Source organism: Bos taurus, chromosome 1 (genome assembly GCF_002263795.3).
Source record: "Bos taurus isolate L1 Dominette 01449 registration number 42190680 breed Hereford chromosome 1, ARS-UCD2.0, whole genome shotgun sequence".
Classification (NCBI taxonomy): domain Eukaryota; kingdom Metazoa; phylum Chordata; class Mammalia; order Artiodactyla; family Bovidae; genus Bos; species Bos taurus.
The window spans coordinates 24,412,822-24,438,205 of record NC_037328.1 but is presented as its reverse complement, the minus strand read 5'-3'; the positions used below and the strand labels follow the sequence as shown (position 1 = coordinate 24,438,205).

General features: G+C 37.5%; 1 protein-coding gene across 10 annotated transcripts in view; it reads right to left on the bottom strand.

Annotated features, from left to right (window-relative positions):
• Positions 1 to 25,162, bottom strand: part of ROBO2 (roundabout guidance receptor 2) — a 656,142-nt gene extending 630,980 nt beyond the window's left edge. For all 10 annotated transcript variants that reach the window (XM_024993901.2, XM_024993905.2, XM_024993910.2 and 7 more), the window contains exon 1: positions 24,425 to 25,162. In XM_024993901.2, the coding sequence (XP_024849669.1) occupies positions 24,425 to 24,485 (61 nt within the window). In that variant the 5' untranslated portion in view covers positions 24,486 to 25,162. The remainder of the gene's footprint in view (positions 1 to 24,424) is intronic.
• Between the last annotated feature and the right edge of the window lie 222 nt (positions 25,163 to 25,384).

Sequence of the window (25,384 nt, the reverse complement as noted above, 5' to 3'; positions counted from 1 at the left end):
TTGATCACCAATAGTCAAATGACACCTGACTAAAGATTGCTGAGAATCTTGTTACTCGCTGACTTTAATGGAATTTCAAAAATAGGTCATAGGAACAACAGGTAATTGGGTTTAAATGAAAATACAAAGGGAAACAATGAGCAGTTTTTCACAATTAATCTTAAAGAAAGTTTTGTTGGTCATTCATGTCTTCTAGTTATAAAAAGGAAGTGTCATTCCATAAAAAGAAGCTGCAACTTTTGTTGATCAATCTTTATGTACTAAGAATCCAACTAAATCCAACTATTTCTATGTATCCAATTTAAATCATCTTCTCTTCAACATGAGATTTATTGCCATACTCTTTCCCAGAGAGTTCCTGTAGAATTAATGAGATAATATCCAAGTGCTTGAAGCTCCTTAGGGAAAGACTAGGATAATATTCTGAAACATTGCTGTTATTATTTTATATGCAGTTCTTGCAAATGTTCTTTTTTTCCCTAATTTAATGTAGTGTACTTGACTAAGCTGGACTCACCTTCAGCATTTAAATCACTGAATAAAAATACTTTGTGAGTACCCCTGACTCCCAAATCTGGGACATACATAATTCTGCTCACTTTACAGAAAAGTATTTCTTTCCTGAAACATTAATGCTATCAAGACTTCCATATCCTCCTGGTGGTCATCAAACTTAGGGAAAAATGGGAAATGAGAACATCAAACAATCATTACTAAAAGTATTTTATCATACAAGATAATTTACCCTTACTTTTTCCTCAGGAAACAAAACCAAAATGTTTGAGTGAAAAAGCACAAATCATTACTATATAAATTGTGGTATTACTGATTCACATATTTAAAATAACACAAAATTTTAAACTGTACACACTTCTGCACATTTTACTCAGGAATAAAATATGCTTTTATTATATTTTGAAATATCATTAGTATTCAACTAACTTTATTAAAGTATGTATAACATAAAATTACAATTTATATGAAAGGTTTTTACTAAAAATTTTTCATATTCTTAAATGTTGTCTTACAAACTCTCATAAACTAGTCTTTATAATCTTCTTTCTTTGAAAGGGATAAGCTGACACAATTTAACATATTCTCCTTTAAAGGTAATTTTTTTTTCTTTTGGCCATGCTACAGGGCATATGGGAGTTCAGTTTCCTTAACAGATTGAACCCCGGACCCTCAATAGTCAAAGCACAGAGTCCTAACCACTGGACTGCCAGGGAATTCCATTAAGGTAACTTCAGAGTAAAATCAACTTCTTACAGCAAAAACCATGAAAATTAATGAAAAAATGAAACATAATACATTAAAATTGCATGACATAGAAAAATTAATAATAGTAATATAAACACATTAATTTTTTTAGCAGGCTTTCAAATTAATGTAAAGAAAACAGGTTTTCCCTTCCATCCAGGTCAGTAAACTAACAATTACAATATAAAGTGTATATTATGAATATCCTTAAATGAGAAATTAGATTTAATCACACAAATATAGATAGAGGATAGCTCAATCAAATTCAGAATACATAAATAAGAGTATATTCAGTAAGTGATGAATAGATCATTTTTAATTTACACACACAATTGATGAATTCTGAAAAACCCAAGGAAAAGAGTAGCTTTTGCTATTTCTACAAGTAAGGACAAAGAAGACTTGAATGAAGTGGGCCATTTTAACTCAGCAAATATTTATTGAACACTTTTTAAATGTACGGTTCTCTCCTACTCACAAGAAGCATAGCAAGTCACAAAGAAACAGCTCCTGACATGAAGTTGCCTAACAAAAGTGTGATTCATAAAACTTACACATAAATTATTGCAATTCAGGTAAAATAAGATGTAATCCATGGAGATGAAGAATTATGGGAGTTGATGGGACAGTGAATCCTGTCAATCATTATTTGCTTACCTTATTGCAGAATATGTTTGAAACTCATTTATATATTTATTTAGTTATTTTGGCCAAAATCCTAGATACATCTCTAACTTAGCCCTTCATCTACTTTCCTCCAGTCTTACGAACTGACTTCCAGTTCCTTGGCAACATCTCCCTGTATTATTCCTTACCTAGTTCTCACTGTCTACCCTGAATGGTCCAGAATCATAAGAGAGCTTTTAGAAGACAGACACCCAGGCTTCTGTCCTAGCCTTTTTAATGTAACTGGTCTGGGTTGAGGACTGGGCAATGCTTCTAGCTAACTCTTATTAAAGGCTTTCCAGGTTAGAGAAGGAAATGGCAACCCACTCCAGTACTCTTGCCTGGAGAATCCCATGGATGCAGGAGCCTGGTAGGCTACAGTCCGAGGGGCTGCAAAGAGTCGGACACAACTGAGCGACTTCACTTCACTTTCAGGTGGCACTAGTAGTAAAGAACCCATGTGCTAATGCGGGAGACATACGAGACATAGATTTCATCCCTGGGTCAGGAGGATGTCCTGGAGGAGGGGATGGCAACCCACTCCAATATTTTTGCCTGGAGAATCCGAAGGACAGAGGAGCCTGGCAGGATACAGACCATAGTCCATAGCGTCACAAAGAGTCAGACACAACTGAAGCTACTTAGTACACACTCTGGACTCAGCCCAAGGTATTCCCTTCAGAATTCTTTCCTCGTCACCTCTCTCTCCACCAAGAATGGTTTCAGTCCAGTATGTTTTCATAGCCTCCTGAGGCCATCTCAGCTAACAGCAAACCACAGCTAACAACTAACTACATTCTATAGTATTCAGATTTACCACTGGATCTCTTCTAATAGCCTGGAAATTTCCCTAGGAGAAAAACAAACCTCCAATGTCTTCTCGTTGTCCTGGGATAAAGTTTAGAATCCTCATCTATATAATCTGCACCATCCAGCCTAGCCTTCTTCTACCTTTCCTTGGCTCACAAATTCCCCCTCTACCATTCTTCTAGATTTTCAATGATGACAAGTTTCCCCGCTTCCACCCCAACTCTCTTCAGGACCTTCTCTCAGTCTTAAACGCTCTTCCCAAATACTACTTCTCACATGACTGTCTCCAATGCAAAGGCCTCAGAATAAATATTACCTGTAGATTTTTTAGTCTATGCAAGACATTCTACACTTTTTTCTTTATGATACTTAAAGTCAATTATAAGGACAAACATATGCAATGTGATTATTATCTATCTTTCCCACCAAACTGAAAGCTCAGAACACTATTAAAAGTACCCAGCATAATGCAGATGCATAGTAAATATTTTTTGAAAGAACTAATGTGCATCTGTGCTACCATCTAATAATAATAGTCATAGTAATTAATAATAGTTGTAAACTTGGAAATAGCTAAGATGAAATTTTTTTTAACTAACAACTCATCCTTTGGTACCAAAGGACGTTCCTATAGTTCAGATAGTAAAGAATCTGCCTGCAAAGCAGGAGACCAGGGTTTGATGCCTGGGTCAGGAAGATCCCCTGCAGAAGGAAATGGCAATCCACTCCAGTATTCTTGTCTGGAGAATCCATGGACAGAAGAGCCTGGCAGGCTGCAGTCCATGGAGTTGCAAAGACTCGGACACAAGTAAGCAACTAACACACACACACACAAACCTTGGTGCCATATTCCACAGATCTGTTTTCTCTAAGAGGAGTCACAAAGCCATTCTTAGGGATGCTATGAAACAGAGAACCAGGTAGCATACAATCATCTTTGTCTTTTAAATTACAATAACAAGGTTATAGTGGATATTACTTACATTTGGTTGGAACTTTCAAGTAACTCAATATTAAAGTATTGAAGTTTTAATTTTCATGAATTTTGCCTTGAGGCAACTGAAGAAAGCTAGTTTGCTATTAAGCTAAAAGCATCTATGCCCAAAGGTTTTTATTCACTTATTGTATTCACGTGGTATTTGAAAGCTTAATAAAAGACATTAAAGACATTTTTTACTCCCAATATTGTAATGGAATTTTCTTAATACTGTAGCAAATTAGCAAGACATATAAGTATTCCTTTTTCTGATAGTTAAAAACAACACAGACACACACACACACATATATACACAATGAAAAAATTCAACTGTAATCCCAATCCGAGTTCATATTAAACAGAAAAACTATAATAAGAAAGTATGGTATGCATGCTAGTAACTAACTCACATGACTATTAATAAAAAAGGATAAAAGTGCTACAGCCTTTCAACCTGGTTGTATAAACTTTTAACTACACTCTAAGTATGTATGTATATGAACATGTGCACACATTTTTGTGTATATGTGTGCACATATATGCACATTTACACATACATATATGACATACATACATGTACATGTATATTCTTTGATCTACAAAACACATTGAATGGGTTATGGATTATGATTATGGCTATGGCTTCAATTCAACCATTTTATATTTCATGTTAGAAATATTAAGCAATAAATTTGAAAAAAAATATTTTTATGTTATTGAATCTACAGTCGTTAATGCAATTGCCAAAAAATTGTATGTCTTTTACCTAAGCCTTGAGTTACCCATATATTTACAGCTGTGAAAATTACACTAAGTACTACATAGTTTTTTCCTAAATGCTCAGTTCCCAGTATTTCCCAGTCTTTAATGTTTCAAATTGCCTATATAATTTCAAGAAATGAGAGGTTGCTAGTTTCTCACATTCAAAAATAAAATGTTACACAGTTCTCAAGTCTTCTGATAAATAAAAGCACATCTTGAATTAAGATACTAATAATAAAGTAGAAAATTTTTCACTTACAAATTTACATCTTTATTTTTATTGCCTAAGCCAAGTGATTCTCAAATCAAACAAAATTAGGTCTTTATAAGCCCTATCAAATTATTAAACACCACCTCCTTTGAAAAAAGGAAGGGGGAGAATGGGTTTTACACAAATGAATAGAGAAAGAATGACTTCATCAAAGAGAGTCTTAGCTACATTACAGGAATGATCTGGGAAACAGTAATAGATCTTTGTGGTCATTATCTTTATTATTCTGAGGACTTTTATCTTGCTAGAACTTGTTTAAACCTAGTGTAGCTTCACAAAGTTGTGACTCAAATATTTCTGGCCTTCCTGTGATCTAATGTTTTCTCATGGAAGGAAACTTTCCTCTTATTGTGAGGTAAATACCTACCAAATATGTCCTAAATCCTCTCGCAAAAGATATTATTAGCACTGTGCACTCATTTATAAGTAAAGAACAGTTCAACGACTCTATTTGCCTTTTTAATTTAATGCATTCATGCTACTTAAAATGGTTGTGTTATAACAATCACCATTTTGCCAAACCAAATTCACCTCATAAACATTCTTTTGGTTAACTTGACCCTGCTTTTAAAACTTGAAATTAGAGGGGGAAAGGCAAAACATGATCTGGCAGTTATATAAATTTAGAGAAATAAATTGATTGGGATTGGGTGTAATAAAGTTATCCCACTGGTTTTGATTAGTTCCTCGGGGTATAAAAATGTAGTTTGGTTAAATTTATATTACACACGTTACAGTCCAATCCAATTTATATTAGTTTTATGTAAAAATGCTGTACTTAAATGAGTTCTCCAAATATACATGTATATTTCTCAAATTCTCTATAACCCTTACATGGATAGAAACTGAAGGTACTGAGAAATATCATGATGGGATGTCAGGAGATGACAACAAAGAGGAGATAAAGGAGAATGAGCAGAGCATATTTTCTTTTGCAGCATCTGTACTTCTATTCCAGATTCATTATGAGAACTTCTATAGTTCTAGTCATTTATATATGCCCCAAATGAGTCTACTGAATTTTCTTTACAGCATCTATATTTCTATTCTAGATTCATTAGGAGACTTTCTATAGTTCCAGTCATTTATATATGCCTTGTCAGCAAACTAGTCCCTCCTGAGTTCACAGGCTATTATAAGAATGAAAGTCCCTTCATCAATACAATATGCAATTTACTGGCCTAATAACAAAGCCAGGAGAATGAATTTTATGCAGAGACCTCTAATACCAGGAGCATCCTTTTCTATATTATATGCTCTGTGTTAAAGCATGATGAATACAACATGCAGAAGTGTTTGATGTTAATGGAAACAGGCTGTGGAATTGGACTAAAGAGAAAAAAATCTTTAAAATAAGAAATCATACTATAAAAGTAGCATACAATCATCCAAGGGTGAGATCCAAGAAAATACTTTTTTATATCTGTTATTCCTAAATACAAATGAATGCCATTCTATTCTGTACTATGGAGTTATGACTCCAAGTTTAACATGTAGACATTCAATTAGTGGAACTCATATTTCATTATTGGCATATTACACTTTAAGCAATAATAGATATATAGATATAAAGATATATATAGATATAGATATAGATATAGATATAAAGCACATATATACTGATGAAGTTGTATAAAGTTAGCCTCTTCTCAATCACTGGCTGCAGATGTTATGGCACAAGGCCCGTTTGCTTTCAAATGTTAGCTATGATATGGTCCCACAGCATGCCAGTAATATAAAATTGACAAAATAAAGTTAATTATTAAACTCTAGGAATTGCCCTTCATCACCTCACTGTCCATCTTATTTTTCACTTTCAAATTACTAAGACACAGGATCCATTCTATTTCTATCATTCTCTTACATCAGGAACAAGTACAGAGAATTCTATGGACAGAGGGAAAGGAGCCAGCATATAATTGTATGCCAAGCAGAGAATCTCCCTTATAAAATCTCCTAGCCTTTATCACCCAGCCGAGTAGTTTACTATCAAACTGGTACAGGGACTATATTTAGTGTGAAGAGCCTCTGTTCAGGCTTGCTCCACTCCATGCTACACTTTCTTTTTACTAGATGAAAGCTACATCCTTGATATCAAGAGGAAGTTTAATTCTTGAAAATATTTGCGGTCGGGTGACATAAACTCTATCGGTTTTTGCATAAAAAACTGTCCATAAAGGACAAATTTAATTCGTCTAATATTGAGCCCTACTTCACACAATTCAGCAAATGTAAAATGGACTAAAATGTAAATGTGTGTGTGTGCGCACTCAGCCATGTCCAACTCTGCAACCCTATGGACTTGTAGACCACCAGTCTACAAGTCCATGGGGTTTCACAAGCAAGAATACTGGTGTGGGTTCCCATTTGCTACTCCAGGGGATCTTCCCAACCCAGGGATTGAGTCCACATTTCTTGCATCTCCTGCATTGGTAGATGGGTTCTTCACCACTAGCACCATCTGAGAAGCCCCTCTCGTGTATACTTATGGCTGATTCATCCTGCTGTATAGCAGAAACCAACACAACATTGTGAAGCAATTATCCTCCAATTAAAAATAAATTAAAAAAAAAGAATGAAGTTTCCCATTGCTTCTGAGCTGAACTACTGGCATGAGCAACAGCAGACAGCAGCACTCTTGTTGGGGAAGGACTTGGGAGAATCAGTAAGGAAGCTTTCCCTGAAGGCTCCAGGCAGCCTGGCAGGTTCTCAGCACACTGGACAAAACCTCAGCTGCAGCAGGAGTTGAGGGCAGTGACAGGATTTAAGACGGTGTGGGATCTAAAGAGCTCAATTCACGGCCCATAGTAGGCACACTTCAAACACTGGCGGAAAGAATGGATGAAGAGTGATGAAGTTGGAGAAATAACATGGGCAGGGAGTTCATCTTCTAGCTCCATCTGCCTCTTGCCCCAAAACATCACCCTTTTCTTCTCCTCCTCTAATGAAAAAAGGAATAGTTCATATTCTGCACCAAGTCACACACTCAGGGAAACACTGGCCAACCCCTTGTTTTGCTATGATAATGTGGGAGATTTCTCATTTCTAAGTCATAGGAAAAAGTCAAAAGAATATGGTATTTAGTGAAATGGAAAAAATATTAAAAGATGTAATATGTGTCCAATCAATAAAATTTTATTGGAACAAAACTCTGCCATTCATTTACATCCTTTCTCCCTACAAAGGCAGAGGGAGATTTATGGCCAGCAAACCAAGAAATAGTTATCACCTAGCTCTTGAAGTTCTCAAGTACCCCATTCACACTATTATGCTCCTTTTCCTAACATAGGTACCAGGAGACTATAAGAACAAGATGGTGTTGATCAGCATTAGCATTCAGCTCTGCATTCTTTCTGTTCTCTTGGGCTTATCATTAATGATATAGAATAATAACCAAAGCTGAGGTATTAGCTTGTATGTGATAGCTATCAAACAACTAAAAATATCTGAAACTAAGAAAGATGATTTTTTTAAGAAAAATTATTTTCAAATCCAATAACAGAATGTTGTTCTGCCCCCTAATAATTTATTCAAAACAATGGGACCAGAAAAAAAAAAAAACACAAAAAAAAGAATGACAACTCATGCGGCCAATCTTACATAATATTTTTCAATCCTGTTATCATTTTGCAGCTCTTTATAGAAGAGAAGGGCTTCCCAGGTGGCACTAGTGGTAAAGAACCTGCCTGCCAATGCGGGAGACACAGGAGACATCGACTCCTGGGTTGGGAAGATCCCCTGGAGAAGGGCATAGCAACCCACTCCAGTATTCTTGCCTGGAGAATCCCACTGACAGAGGAGCCTGGTGGGCTACAGCCCATGGGGTTGTGCAGAGTCGGACATGACTGAAGAGACTTAGCATGCATACACACACATAAGAGAGACTATCAAATGTTCACATTTCTCTTAAACGGTAAAACCCCACAGGGTGCATGTCTAATAAGACATCACTAATTTTGAAAGTAGTTAAAGAGAATTATGTTCTGGATGCTGTTCAGTCAATGAGTCTGATTACAATTCTTGTCTATTTACATAGTGGACTCATTGATTATTACCTTTTCTTTAGAAAACTGCAACTTAGCTTTAACCATCTCCTATCATTTAAAATCAACACAATTTTAAAATATGAGTATTTCCCCCCTGAGCATAACTCATAGCTTTCAAGTTTTTCTGATTTAGCTCTGAAAAGTGACTGGTGAAATATTTCAAACTTTGTTACACACTGCCAATCCTTTCCCTCAATATTTGAAAATGCCTAATAGGATCCATCACAATGTAGCTGCTCCTCTGTATAGGTCAGGATATACCGAGACAACAAGTACATCCTTCTCTGCTTTTCAGTGGATAGACACCTTCCAAAAGAATCTGTCTGTACTCACTCCTACTTCTATTCTGCCAAAATCTCTCTCCCATTCTCACATTCTGGCAATGAAGTACAAAATGAAAGAAGTATTTCAACTGAACTTAAGCTACTGTCATTGAAAAAGAATCTTCACTGTCAGTGATGCAATGCTCCCTAAATGGGCACTATAATCTCCTGACCTTTAAAACTGGGACATTACACTCCTAACGTGAATCGCATTTTCTCCTTGCCGCTACTCCATCTTTATCCCCTGGGCCCTTTCGCTTTTATTACTTTGCTGGCTTCTCTCTCTAGCTAGATACCTAGATTTCTGATTATTTCCCTGAAGAATTACTTTACATGTATATACCGAACAAGGCAGTTCATAATATAGCAGTTCATAATCTGCTAACTTGCCATCTAAAGTTTTCAAAGTCACTTCTATGTTCATTAGGGGCTATGGATAGTTAGTTGGGGAAAAAGTTCCTGATTGCGTTCTAATGTTGAAATATGTAAATTTCTTTATCGTTTTGTTCTCCTTTTTATATCACTAATAAAGATGTTAAATGAGACCTCACTAGAAGCTGATCTCTAGACATCACCCACCAAATCGTTACAATTCCATCTCTGATTGCCCTTGGGTATTACCACCTCTTAACAAGATATTTCACTTCCACAGGGTGAAAGACATTTTACAGGAAGCATCATGCAGAGTTCTTCAGATGTTTGTTCTCATATTCAAACCAAAGTTTTTTTGTTTTCTTTTCTTTTCTTTTTTTTTAATTGAACATGAGTAGATAATGAAGAGCCAGATTAGGTTGCTACATCAAAAATACACGTAAAATGTAAAATGAGTAGAAGAATAAGAATCATTTTAAAGGAACACTGAGGCTTGGCTTAAACTACCACCTAAATAATATCAGCCTGGATGACATTAGAATCATGCTGAAAAATAGTATGAATAAGTATCACTTTACATTTTCTAGTTGCCTCCACAGGCCACCAAAACCAGAAGCTTTTCTATCTACACACCTCAGATGATTGGCAAGCTTCCCGAATGCTAAGCAATTTTATTTGAGCCATTCCATGTACCCAATGCAATCAAAAGATTTAAAGAGAGGTAACAGGAATGGATTATAGTGGCAACATCCCAAATCCCTTATGCTATTCTAGCCTACAGATATAAACATATATATGTGTACATATATATATATATATATATAAACAACTTCTTTGTAAATCACAAACTATCCCTTATATCCAAGTGCTCACGGGAAACAAACACCTGCCACCCTTCACACCTTCTCATTAGATGTTTCTCTGAAATCTCAAGAGCATTGTAATTAGTTTCCTTATCAAACAAACAAAAATGGGATCTGGATGCTGTGAAATAGGATCAGCATAGACAACATTTTGAATATAATCACTTAACATCATGTTTTTAGTTTGATGGTCATCACAAAACATTGCCAAAATGTAAGAACGGCTACCTGCTTTTTTTTTTTTTTTAATATATATAATTGTTCATTTGGGACATTTTACCATTTCAGTTGTATCTAACAGTAGCCACAATTAACAGTTCATGAAACACTATTTCTTTTAAAGACTACTGCAGGTATTGAAAATTTAGCAACTTCTTTTTCAAAAGCATTGACAATGTATAAGATCTAATTTGCAAAAGAGCCAAAGTAGTATGAAGACCTTTCTTGTCTGCCTTTTCCCCCCCCATTAAAAACAGAAGGTATTAATCACTCGATTTCAAAAGCAGCTGACTGATGCTATTCACTGGGTAGGGCATTCTCACTAATGTGGCCCCATGAATAACTCTCAAGGCTTTTATTATGCCTCTGAGTGGACTCTTAGCAGACAGCCTCCCTTTAGTAGCCCTCTTTCCCTCAGGCTCCAAAAGGATTATAGATAGCAGCTGAAAGAAAGCATCACTGGTAAAAACAAAAGTTTTTAAAGGGGAAAAAAATGGGAGCAAAGTGGACATATTGGAGACAAGTCATGATTCATGGCCTGCACCGTGTTCCGCCTCTCTTTCTCTTACTCAATACACTCTTTAGTTTTACTGCTGGATAAGAGGGGACCAGACCAGTGCACTTCTCCTAGCAACCCAATATCAGTCAGCAAAGAAGGCATGTCATCTGCTCAAAGGGAAAACGGAAGAATCTGGGGTCATACAAAGCCAGACACATGTTCTTTTGCATTTGATCCCAAATTGATTATCAAAAAGGATTCAGTAAATGTTAAATGATTCTGTTTTACGTGAATGTTAACAACCCACAGAACTAAATATCAGCTTGTCCACTTGCTATATAGTAGAGTTTCCAACGCTGGTCCAATTTATTTCATTCAAATGTTCTGTTTTTCACTTTTCCAACACCAGCTCATCCCTTATTGTTCATAGAGACCGCCTCTCCCAGGTATATCTGCACCTCCTGGACTATTTCAAATGCAAAAGTCACTCCTATAGCATGCTAAGTTCAGAAACCTTAGAATTTCATCTTGAGAAAGACTATAAAAGCAATTGCCTAGTCTAATTCATAAGCCATGGTTAGCTGCTGTGTAAAAAGATAAAAACCACTTTCTGAAAGTTAAACAAACTTGGAATTTGAATTTAATGTGATGAGATGCTTTTATGGAGCTGCTCAAAAATCTGGATAAGTTTCACAAGATCCAACTGATGAACACTACAGGTGTTACAGCTTAACAGAAAAATACAATAATAATTCATAGCCCAGGAAACGTACTTCATAAAATAAAAAGTTGTCTGTTGGACTGTGAGTAGAGGGCAGGCAACAAACGAACAACCATAACGTTTATTCATATCTTACAGCCATGTGTGTATGGGGTGGGGGAATAAGAGTTGTCTTTGCCCGAAATCTGTACCCACATGTTGTACATATTTTTCCCATTCTTTTTTCTTTCATTTCATGTTACAAGTTGATATTATCCAGGCTTTCAAATCACAAAAGCAGATTGAAACACTTAAAAACATACTTAGCTACAAAATCATCTATGTGTTTTCAGGATAACCAGTGAGGAACTCTTCAGTTGTATTTAGCACTTTTTCTCTGGTAAGATTATCAAATAGCATCTGTGAGAAGAAAAAAAGGCTGCAAACCTCAACTGAATGACAGCTTGAAGATTTGTGAGTACAGGGCTCAGGTACCATGGACATACTTTTTCACTGTTAGTTTTTAACTATTGAGATTATCATTGCATCTAAGAAGAATTATTCTTAAACCATCAAATTCAATGTTCCAGTTCTTCACAGTCCATCTTGAATGTAAAAAATGAGATGGAATGTTAAGTTATGGGGCACTTTTTTTTTGAAAGGTTACATTCTTCTTATTCGGTATCTCCTCTCATCAATGATCCCTTTAGGGAAGGATTCCCGTAATTGGCATTTGGGTGATGGCTGGATTGCTTTAGTTGCTGACGTGCAAAACTGTTTTAGAATGGACAAGTTATTGCATATTTAAGGTTGGGGAAGCTGAAATGCTGGCTCTAGTTTTAACAGAAGTTAACTCAGTTTTCAATAACTGTAACTATTATTTGACACCTTAAAGCTCACTTTAAAATAAAAGGGGCTTCCCAGGTGGCGCTAGTGGTAAAGAACCTGCCTGCCAATGCAGGAGATGATAGAGGCACAAAACACCATTTAGAATGCTTATTGCTGGGTTCATACTTAATTTGCTGTAACCTAATTGACTTCCCTTAATTTGCTGTAACCTTGGAAACTAGGTTTTATAGTTATCAGATGTACCTTAACAAATTAGTGTACCGTATTCCAGTGTTCACTAGTATTTGGAACTATATACTGTTAAAATATGGCTATAACATTGATTTAGAAAACGTATAACCTTTTCTTTATAAAGAGAACCTCGACTTAATTTATTGAAAGTCAAAAGTTCTTGCTTTTTTGATCATACTTAGGAACACTGTAATTGGTTATAACTGTTGTACAAGTTTCCGACAAATTCTTTAAATTCCAAATGGCTTCCTGGTTCTTCAAGTTTAAACTTGAAAAGCAGTGTAATGAAAGTGTTGAGTTCTATTCCATGTTCTCTAGCTCATTTCTGAAAAGGTTTGGGACCAGAAACTCGGGGAAGAGATCCCACATCATTCCTACAACAGAAATTAAAAATTGCTATGCTAAATAAACCCTCTCCACCTGAGCTAAAACTGCCCTGCCACAGATGGTTCTAGTTACAGTGCCTATAAAGTAATAAGGTCACTGGTTTAAGACTATTTTATTTTTTAGTATTAAAATTTTTAATCCCACTTATTCATAAAGAAACAGTAAGTACCACTGGTCATTAATGAACGAAAGTAAACGTGAATTCTAAGTTAGCGTATTTGGACCATCACGGACTATCATCTATAAGCCCACATCAAAATACAGCCCCATGCAGATTGAACAGTAAGTCGTGATTATTTTCAAAGATGGACATTTATGACTTAGTATAACTTTTCTCCAGGCTAAATTTTCCCCTTTAATGATACTCAAACACAATGCAAGTGATAGAGCATTTAATTAAATGATTTGCAATAACAGAATTTAAGACTAAGCAACACACTGGAGAGTACCCAAATACTATTTTCATAGGAGTCTAAAGTCATACAATTAATTAGTAGTAACGTTCACACTGGAATACACAGCTTTCAGACACCCCTGGTGTATCCCTTCCATGACAGCAGTGATATTGCTTTGTTCAGGTTATCCTTAATTTACAGAACCGCTCAATATGCAAATCTGATTAATGAGTAATTATAAAAAATATCAAGATCAATGATGGCTATACTGGATGAAAAAGGATAACTGGGCTACTTAGGAAATCAAATGTTGAGTGGAGACTTAAGGTTAAGTTAAAAAAAAAAATCTGTACTAGGAATGTTTACTTCAAACCCAGTAAGCTTTGTCTCCTACAATATTTATCCTCATGGTACTTTATATTAAAAGCACCAAGGGAAAATTATTCTGAATAAAACATACATCAGTCAACATGAACCAAAAGGCAGGGTTTTATAAGCTGGTTCTGCTCATTACAAAGTGCTATTTGTAGCATGCCTCTCTTGTTTATTCCTTTCATTCATAACACCACTCACTCGGGAATCCTATCTGCTCCATGATCAGCACATGATGCAATGGAAACATACATGTCATAGCACGTTTATCACAGATGCATAGGTGTGGCCTCAGATGCATAGGTGTGGCCTCAGACGAGTACCCTTGAGAGGCAACTAGAGTTTTTATTCAGTCACATAAAGACTAATGCTTGAAAAGTTACATGAAAATCATTGTGAAACACATCTCAAATATAGTTCATAATTAGCCTGATAGAAACGGTCCTTCTAAATTTACTTCTGCTCCATACTAGGAAGAAAATAAGAACAGAATAAAACTACTACTAATAATAAAAATAACAAGTAACACTTAATTGGGGTTTATTAACAAGCATTGTTCAAAAAACTTTTAATATAATTTCTATATATAATATATATGTAACATACAGATACATACATATATACACATTTAATGTCATATATAACATGTATATACCTATGTATGTTCCATATACATGTGTGCTGCTAAGTCACTTCAGTCGTGTCCGACTCTGTGCGACCCCATAGACGGCAGCCCACCAGGCTCCCCCTTCCCTGGGGTTCTCCAGGCAAGAACACTGGAGTGGGTTGCCATTTCCTTCTCCAATGCATGAAAGTGAAAAGTGAAAGTGAAGTCGCTCAGTCGTGTCCGACTCTTAGTGACCCCATGGACTGCAGCCTACTAGGCTCCTCCATCCATGGGATTTTCCAGGCAAGAGTACTGGAGTGGGGTGCCATTGCCTTCTCCAATATACATGTGTGTGTGTGTATATATATATATATATATATATTCATCTATTCCTCATATCAACTATTTGAGAAGACAATTTTATCATGTCAATGTTAAAGATAAGGACACTGAGAATGGTTAAATCATTTGCTGTAAATCAGTACTGTTTGTCGACTGTCTTTCAGTAATCATGTTACACTTCTTCCCTTCTGGACAAACTTTGTTCAGTTGCTAAGTCGTGCCCGACTCTTTGCAACCCCATGGACTGCAGCATGGCAGGCTCCTCTGTCCCTCACTAACTCAGAGTTTGCTCAAATTCATATCCATTGAATCAGTGATTCTCTCCAACCTCTCATCCTCTACAAACTATGTTACACTTAAACTAGACTCCATGCCTTTGCCCTAGACCACCTTTGTCATCTCCATGCCATTCCTTCTGTTACTCCTTTTGTTGGAATGCAATTTTCAATCTTTCCATCTATTAAAACTCCACTATTTCTCTAAAACCCATGTTAAGGGACCCATTTGGTGTGGACCCTTCCCACAGCTGGAAATCATCTATTCTTTCCCTGGGTTTCCAGACTATGCTGTGTGTTTCTTCAACTGTCCCCCGCCCCCAATTACCAGATACTACTTTTGTTTTAACAACTTGAATGTTTGTTACCCTCTCTACTAAAGAGTTATCTCCTTGAAGGTGGGAACTACTTAACTTCATTATGCTCCTCACAATGTCCTCAGTAAGGCACTTTGTTTATTAATAGGTGCTAAGAAAGCACGTGCTGAATCAAATGAAAAACCTCAAGATATTTTAAGCTAACTTCCTTGTTGACATGTTTAGAAAACAGCTGATCATTTTCACTTAGAAGACCCTGGAACTCTCGTTAAGGAATTCCAGGGTTGAGAAGCCAGAAAGAATCTTTCAAGAAAAGTATGGTATAATGATAAAAAGATGTCTCTGGACTCTAGCTTCAGTTTTACCACTAAGCATCAATAGCCTTGTGACAAGGTACATAAAAACTCTGAGCTTTAGTTCTCCATCCAGTGAAAGAGTTGAGATGTCATCATCCTGTGATTTACATTTAGTATTGCTGAAGTCACTGCTAAAAGTGACAAGTTCAGTTTGGGTTAATTTCACTTGTAAAACTTTACAGGGCAACAGAAGAAGGCAATCACTGAAGGGATTAGAAATTAGGACTGTTGGGAATTTAAAGCATATTATCATATAAAACTTGTTTCACTACAAACCTCACATCTAAGTTGTAAAAGGCCATTCAACATTTTCTTTCTGTGAGTGAATTAAAAGAATATATGTACCTCATACATGGCCAGTGGCAACATAAAATCATATAGCTGCAGTGGAAAACAGTCCTGCAGTTCCTCAAGAGGGTAAACAGAATTTTCATATGACCCAGCCATTCTACTCCAGGTATACACCCAAGTGAAATTAAAGCATGTGTGCACACAAAGATTAATACACAACTGTTCACAGCAACAATCTTTATAACAAATTTTTATTCCCAAAGTGGAAATGACCAATGTCCATGAACTAATAATTCAAAAGATAAAGGATATGGAATACTATTCAGCAATAAAAAAGAATGAGGTCCTGATATACAACATAGATGACCCTTGAAAACATGAGATGAAGGGACAGTAACCAGTCACAAAAGATCCTATATCATATAATTCTATTTACATGTAATTCCCCAAATAGACAAAGCTATAGAAACAGAAAGAAGACTAATTTCTTCCTAGGGCTAGGGGAGGGGTGGCAGATAAGAAGCAGGCTACAGAGCTTCTTTTCTTGGATAACAAAAAAGTTCCAAAATTAGATTGTAGACCTTTGGGTCAGGAAGATCCCCTGAAGAAGAAAATGGCAACCCAGTTTATCTCAGTTTAGTATTAGTGATGGAAAACAAGGCTCTAGCAGGAAGATTACAACAGTAGGCAGGGTAGGATAATACTAATTGCTGCAGATATTTTAATCTTCCTCTTCTTTTTCAATATGAGAGGTATATAATTGGAGTATTCTTTTGAATTCTATCCCTGAACTAAACTTTTGTTGTTGTTGCTAATGCTTAAATAAAAAGTTGACCTAAATATGAAGAAAAGTCTCAACTTCTGGGCCAGATATCATCAAAATCAGTCAACATTCCTTGGTCAGATCACAGCGTGTGTGGTCCTAATAGGAACATTAGAATCATTTGAAGGAGTGCCTTATCAAAATATACACATGACTCAACAGTGTGCTAACACACAGCAGTGTTAGTGTGGGGATTCGGAGTGGCCATGTAAGCCACCATGGTAGAAAAGCAAAGAAAACTGTAAATTCTATATATCCTGCCAGGTAAAAAGTGGAATATTAAATTTCATCTGAAATCATGATGCCATTAATGTCAAAATATGCATGTTTGAGAACTCTGTCTCTAGAGAGACAGAATGAGAGAGATACATAGAAATACACACCCCCAAATAAATAAATAAACCTAATTCAAATGGTAACTATTTCCTGTGTCGGCTAGGGCATGCAAATAAACATTTCAAAAGCACTCCATAAGCACCTTTTCATTGATTCAACAAATAATTGAGTCTACGATCTGTCATCTTGTGCTCCAGGTAAAGGAGGAACACAGGCAAAGATAAGAGACAAAGCTAAGTCCATGCCCTGGAAGCTCAGTGGCAACAGCAGACACTAAACACACTAACATATGCATACAGCAAAAAGCTTCTAAAATGTAGGTGATCTCCCTTGAGAACAGAAAGCAGCTTGGTTTACTATCTAATGTAGTCATGACAAGGCTTCCCTCCAGGCCAAAAGTTAGGCAGATTTCCTTATGGCCCATTCTAAAATACTCTGGTTTCCATGCTCAGGGCTCCTGAGCTGTGGGGCCAATCCGTCTTGTGTGCATCATCTACCTGGGCCCCATGGCCTTGTCCCTGAGGGTTTTCAAGGGAAAGGTAAACCTATACAGACATGAAGTCATGCCCCTTGATGTGGTGTGACTAACAAAGGCCACCATCTGAGTCTCAGGATACTCATGTGCTTTGCCTGCATTCATAAAGTTGTAGCAGTCTAACTTCTTAGCTTGCAAGTATGGTAAAATGTAGGTCCCTTCAAGGTTGTTTATACAAATGAATGTGCGAGCGTGCACACAGACATATAGACACACACACACTTTAAGGATGTGATAAGGGATAAGAATGAAATTAAGATAGGTAAGAGGGTAGCCCAATAGTGTTTTAAGGGAAGCAGTTTTAGATAAGGTAGTCCATGTACATACATGAAGAGGTGATATTAGATAAAGTATAAAGTGAAACTGTTAGTCGCTCAGTCGTGTCAGACTCTTTGCAACCCCATGGATTGTAGCCCATCAGGCTCCTCTATTCATGAATTTCTTCAGGCAAAAATACTGGGGTGGGTACCATACCTGCTACAGGGGATATTCCTGACCCAGGGATGGAACCCAGGTCTCCTGCACTGCAGGCAGATTCTTTACCATCTGAACAACCAGGGAAACCTGATATAGGATAGGGATTCATTAAATCAACTGAAAGACTCAATCATGCAAAGATCTAAGGAAGCATATCTCAGGCAGAAGAAAGAACACATGCAAAAGCCCTGAGTCAGGAATAAAACACCAAAAACACAAGTCTTAAACCTAGGTTCCAGCAGGGAGTGTGAAAAGAGGAGGTCAGAGAGGCAAGGAGGGACCTGAGTTTGAACAATCCTGTACACTATTGTAGAGTTCTCAGTGGAAGCCATTAAAAGCTTCTGAGCAATGAGCTGCCATCATCTTATTTACATGCTTTTAAAAGGTCTCTGTGGCTACCAGGTGAAGAATTAACTGCATAGGGGAAAGATGTGGGGATAAGAAGAACAGGCATGGAGGCAGGATGACCATTTATCAGGCTACCCCAATAGTCCAGGTTTTGACCGAGATGGTGGTAGCTGAATTAGTAAGAAACATTTGGAATCTAATCATTTGAAAATGCAATCAAAACAGTAAGGTGAATTAATGGATGCATACAGGAAGGGAGAAATAAATGGTAACCAAGTACAGCAAAATAGTGGTAGACTCTAGGTGGGAATGTAAGTGTTCACTGTACCATCTTTCAGCTTTGTTATATATTTGAAAATGCTTATATCAAAATGTTGGAGAAAAATCACAAATACACACATAATTGTAGGTATCAGGGTATATATTCCAAGGGGTTTACTAGTAAATCGGATATTGAGCTATGCTCCTTCTGCTGCTGCTGCTAGGTCACTTCAGTCCTGTCCGACTCTGTGCAACCCCAAAGACGGCAGCCCACCAGGCTCCCCCATCTCTGGGATTCTCCAGATAAGAACACTGGAGTAGGTTGCCATTTCCTTCTCCAATTCATGAAAGTGAAAAATCAAAGTGAAGTTGCTCAGTCGTGTCTGACTCCTAGTGACCCCATGGACTGAAGCCTACCAGGCTCCTCCATCCATGGGATTTTCCAGGCAAGAGTACTGGAATGGGTTGCCATTGCCTTCTTCTATGGGCTATGAGAACAAATAAAAAATGATTTCTAGTATTGGATCATGAAAACCTCTGTGAATGGTGATGCCATTTGCTGAGCTGGAGATGACTGGAAAGAGGAGTAAATTCTATCCTGGGCTTGAGTTTGATATATTCATTTTTTAAATTATTTTATTGAGGTATAATCGCTATATCCCATTATATTAGTTTCAGATGTACAATACAATGATTTGCTATTTATATACACTGGGAAGTGATCAGCCCAACAAATTGGTTACCATTCGAGTTTGATATATTCGTATTAGATACTAAGCAAAGATGTCATGTGGTCAGCTGGATATGTCAAGTAATATATTGACACTGGAGATACAAAGGTATATAGAAGAGCCAAGTTCTAGTCTCATGGAACCAATATTCTTCCCACACATGATAAGGGTAATTTGAGAGGTATCAGCATAAAGGATTTAAAATCTATGTGACCAAATGAAAGATATTAAGTACTAGGTGCAAACAGAGCAAAAGAAGAAAACACTAAGGATTGAATTCTAGATAATGTCAATATTGTTTTGAGTTTAAGACAGGTTTTGGGGGTTGAATATGCTACACTTCTAGCTTCCAAGGTGGTACAGTCATTAAGAATCCACCTATAAATGAAGGAGATGCAGGTTCAATTCCTGCATAAGGAAGATCCCCTGGAGTGGGAAATGAGAACCCACTCCAGTATTCTTGCATGGAAAATCCCATGGAGAGAGGATCCTGCTGGGCTCCAGTCCATGGGGTCACAAAGAGTCAGACATGACTGAGCATGCACACATAAGCATACACACAATACACTCTAGATACTATATTAAGATTTCTACTATGCTGAAACATTGTAAGAGTTTATGGAAATTTCCCCTTAAAATATTTTTCATCATCCATTCATGCTTTATTCAATAATTTAAAAGAAGAAAATCATTATCAATATCAATGTATTTGATTTAGGTTGACAGGTCTATACCTGGAAACACTTTAAGAAACATAACAACACTCCTCTTTGAAAACAAATATATAAAATAGCACTTCATAACTTTCTGGTTGAACTACTATCTGTAGACTTCTGTCTGCCAAAACTGGAAAAGGAACCACATAAGTTTGCATAAAGCTATACAGGACGGTAAAAGAAAACTTATGTCAAGGTCCCAACTGGGTATGTCCAAACTTAAAATATTATTAACATAATCTCCTTTAAATGCAGATTTTCTAAACTGTTATTCAAGAAACACTATCACCTATTTTCCTAACTCGTCAAATGTTTCTATGATTCCTGCCACTGGATCCAAAAAAGAAAAAGGAGGAGGGGAAGGAAGAAATGAAGGAGGAAGAAATGATGGAGGGAAACAGGAGGAGCAAGAGAGAGAGAGCTAGGAGAAGTAAGTAAAAGAGAATGTTTTCTTCTAACTCTTCATGAACCAAATTGCACAAAGGAAGTAAATAAATGTCTCTTATAGACTGCAGGAACTGTTGGAGCAGATGTTAAGTGGACACAAAGAGTCAGACATGAAGAAGCTACACACAGAAGCTCCTTTCATTACTATATATGTACCCAAATGGAAACACTGTCCTTGGACACCCATATTTTTATTAGCAAGGATGCTGTTTTATATAGGTTGCTCAAGGATGTCATGGCCAGAATTGTTCTTTTTGTATAATCATAACCTTTTTTCCTTTGAGATATTCTTTTTTTTATGTTTTAAGAAACCCTTTTGGTTTATGGTCCACATGTTGTCTAGAATCAAAGGTTATTCAAACAAAGCCAATTCAAATGTGATATTAGTGCATAGCTGCACAAAGAAATTTCAGGTTACTTATAGGCAATTTAAGTACTGAAATGGACTACATATGGCTAGGATAATGAGCCCATTACCGAAAGAAGCACTTTAGCAAAATGCATAAACCTATATGAGATTATACATCTGCACGACACACACAGATCATCTTTATCTCCCCAAATATCACATGAGCCATTTTCATTTTAGAATAGTTAAGGACAAGAAACTATTTTTATTTTAAAAACATAATTTTCACCAGTACTCAAAAATTATCAAATTGACACAATGTATGGAATATGGATGTAATCAAACAGTCTTGTGATGGTTCCTATTAGTTCCCTGTAAACGATTACAAAACCATATTTCTGTATTTAAAAATACAGAAAATCTGGAGAACAAAGGCTAAACTCAATACATATTCACATACATAACCACAAAAGAAAAATCTGCATCTGGTTAATTAATCTGCCTTGAATGACAGTCTTTATTTATGTCCCGATATAAAAGTTTGTCTGTAGTCCTCAACTAACTTAATTTTTATTCTCTGTGGGTTCCTACAGACATAAGATACGGAAAAATCATAATATTTGCACATAACTTCCATGAGGATGCAAAAGTCTAACATTTTTCATATACCATAAAAATGCACATATAAATAACCCACCAAGCAAATTTCAATGCAAATCTATGTATCATTTGTCACTGAATAAAATTAATTTCTGTGTCTACCACAAGGAAAGTCAGTATATCTTTGAAATGGTGCAAGCTTCTCTAAATTTGAAATTCATGGGGAGAATAAGCACATGCTTGTAAGACGGATAATAAGTAAACAGAAATCATAGAGCCCTGGAAAAGTCAGAAAGCTTAGAGATCCTACAAACCAACCCCCTCATTATACATGTGAACATGCAATCCCAGTGTGCTGAAACAGCCTAGAGGGCAGTGTTGTCTACATCCCAAATTTTCAACAATCCCCATGGAGGGGCTGTCATCATTCAAGAGTAAATCAAAGGCAATCCAATGTCAAATGTATGACTTATGTACTAATTCAATAAGTGTACACAGTTTCCACTGCCTTGGACATAGTAGATGCTAAATGGAAAAACTAGTTTCACACACACAACAATTTACTATTACCTTTTCAACTCCTCCACCCTGGGCATTTTTCACAACATTACCATGAATTTTGCTGCACAATTATGAGACAAACACCAACTACCCCCTGTAATCTATATTATTAAGTCAGAACAAAGGTCCTAGGTGTATGTATGGGGCTGGAAGGACAAGGTGGGGGGAACAAGGAAGGAAATAAGGGAGAGAAATAGGGTGGGGGCTAGGACAGTAGGGAGGGCGGGGAGGGGAGAAATGATGTCTTGCTACTGCTGTTCCAGCAAACTGGCTAATTGCATTTGTTTCATATATCTCCAAACACCCTGGTACATTAATTACATTCTGTAACACCAAGCTCTTCGGATTCCCTCTGTCACTTCCACTGAGCAATTTAATTGTATTCCTCCTAGCTACACAATGACTCCAAAAAAAAAAAAAAGCCTTGGTGATAATTCTATAGTCTAATATATAGGTTATACATGTATTTCTGGTATTGAAATATACAAATTCAGGCTTTTGAGGATATATTATCCAAAAAGTTATATCAAAGTCTTCTTATGATGATAATCAAGACACCTGGGTCAAATCTGTAAACCTTTTAGTTCTGGTCATGTAAGTCTACTACCAAGGTAAATGTATTGAAGAAAATGTCTGGTGAATGATTAGATATGATTACAGATATTATCATGGTATAATCCAAAGTGATTAATTCCTATGCATCTACAACTTAGAAGGGAAAAAAAAAAAAAAGGCAGTGTGTCCACATGAATGCCTTGCCTACTATCGCTGGGGGGCATAGGTACTCCTGTAGTCCAGGTTAGAAAACAGCCACTTGACAGTAAGCAAACTCATCTGTATTGCCTTATGTTTATAGACAGGCTTCCTTTTTGAGTCTGATACATAGCGCTCTGGACAGCAGCAGCAGCTGCCAGAAACAAAGTTAGCTTCTACAGGCGAGCAAAAATAGTCAGTGTCCCAAATAATGACTTCGTCCACCATGCAAATTCTGGAAGAAAGTTGATGTAGCAACAAGATACTATGATGGCTCAAGTATCTGGGCCAATACACGTCAGATTTTTTATACGTACAGTCACTAAAAATCTAAAGTATGACAATCCACACAGGCAGGCAAAAAATATCATGCTCTAATCTCTTTTAGACCAGTTCTGTCCAGCGATGTGAAAATTAAAGTCGCTAGAAGGTGAATACCAAATGTTCTTTTGACATTCTTCTTTGGAACAAACAGAAAGAGCGCCTTAATGATTACTTCCACTCCTCATTCAAAAGAGCTACAAAAAAGGATTTTGCAATCCTCCCACAGGAAACTGACATCCTGTGAAACTATCCCAGGAAACCAAATCTGAACAAAAGACAGGAGAAGCGGAGAGAGAATGCTGTCTGCTTGACAGACTGACTCAACCTAGAGGGAGACACCAAGAGCACCTGTTTCAGATCCCCATTGTGTTTGCCACTGGGGACTGATTTGAGTGTTCTGAGCCCCAGGGCCAGCCCACAGCTTCTGCTTCCCCCTTCCTGGAGCCTCGCCCAGTCTTACTTTTGACAGTTTTCTCCCTATGATCTAAATCTTCATTCTGCTATCCCCCTAAGAGAACACTTACCAACACACAGGTGATACACATTGATTCGAGTTACTTGTATCTCAAATTCCTAACCCACTGAACCTTCATGGGGTGTCTATGACTTACTAAGAATCTCTAAACCAAAGTTCAGATAGAAGAACAAACCAACCCCAAAGGGAGAGCAAGCCCCAGACTATTAGACTGGTTAAAGAGACTTACTTTCATATTTCTTTTTTCTAACAAAACTGAGAGCCCATCATTTATTACCCAACTCGTTAATTAATTAATTACAACAATAGGTGAGTCCTAACACGTTCCACTTGCAGCAGTTTATAAACAAAAGACTTAAAACCTCTGCTCCCGCAAAGCTCCCATGCCTGGCCAAAAGGGACCGACAGATATAATGTCATTTTTATTTACAGTCCACATCCGACTCAGAAAGAAATGTTTCTGGGGGGTGAGGAACAAGATAAAAGCATTTTAACTTACCATCAACCCGAACATATAAAAATCCACAGAGCAGTAGTTGTGTAAACATCAGCCGACTCATTTTGACATATTAAAAAGGATCCAGATTGCTTAAGAAACCAATCCCAGAGAGCAAAAAGTACAAAAATAAGTATCAAAAAAAGAGGTAGGTCCAAAGTTTAGACTCTTCGTAGATGCTAATTAAAGTCGAGAAGAGCAAATGGCAAGATCAGAAGGGGAGAGTGGCGAGGTGTTGAGGGGCGCACATTTGGATCCATCCAAATTAACCGAGGGCGCGTCAAAGGCTGCTGTATTTCCACACTCTGGCTTCCTAAATTCCCACGAATTCAGCCCAGCCGGAGGGGTTATTCAAGTGTGTCTAACCCTCTCTCCTCAGGCTCCATGGCAATCCAAAGCCAAGTTCTTTCTTCAGAAGTCAAGAAGATGAAGGGGGGTCGGGGAAGGAAAAAGACCTAATTCCTAGAAAGTGTTCCACAAACTTGCCAGCGCACTGCCGAAAAAAAACATTGGCCTGCCCACTGGTTTCCTTTCCCCCGGCGTCCGTCTCAGTAGCCGCTCCACGTCCCGAGTTTTTTCACTTAACTTCCATAATAAGGATGTGTCAGAGCACCACTTTGCAGGCGGGCCGACTTGGCCAGCCTCTCCTCCGCCACCTCGTTGCCTCCCCCACCTCTCGCGTTTCCAAAAGAGAGGCAAAGGGAAATCTGGACGAGTCGGGTGGAGAATCCGAACTCCTACGTGGTGGGGCGGCGGGGAGAGAGGAGAGGAAGCAGCGAGGGAGGGGAGGGGCAGGGCTGGGGCTGCAGCCACCCCCCGCGGTGCCGCCTCCGAGCGCCCGCGAGCCCTGGCGGCGGCGGGCGGGAGCCGAGCGGGGCGGGTGAGCCCCGGGAGCCCAGGCGCGGGAGAGCGAAGGAGCAAGCGCGCGGTCCAGCCGCCCGCCGGGATCCAGCCGCCAGTCCC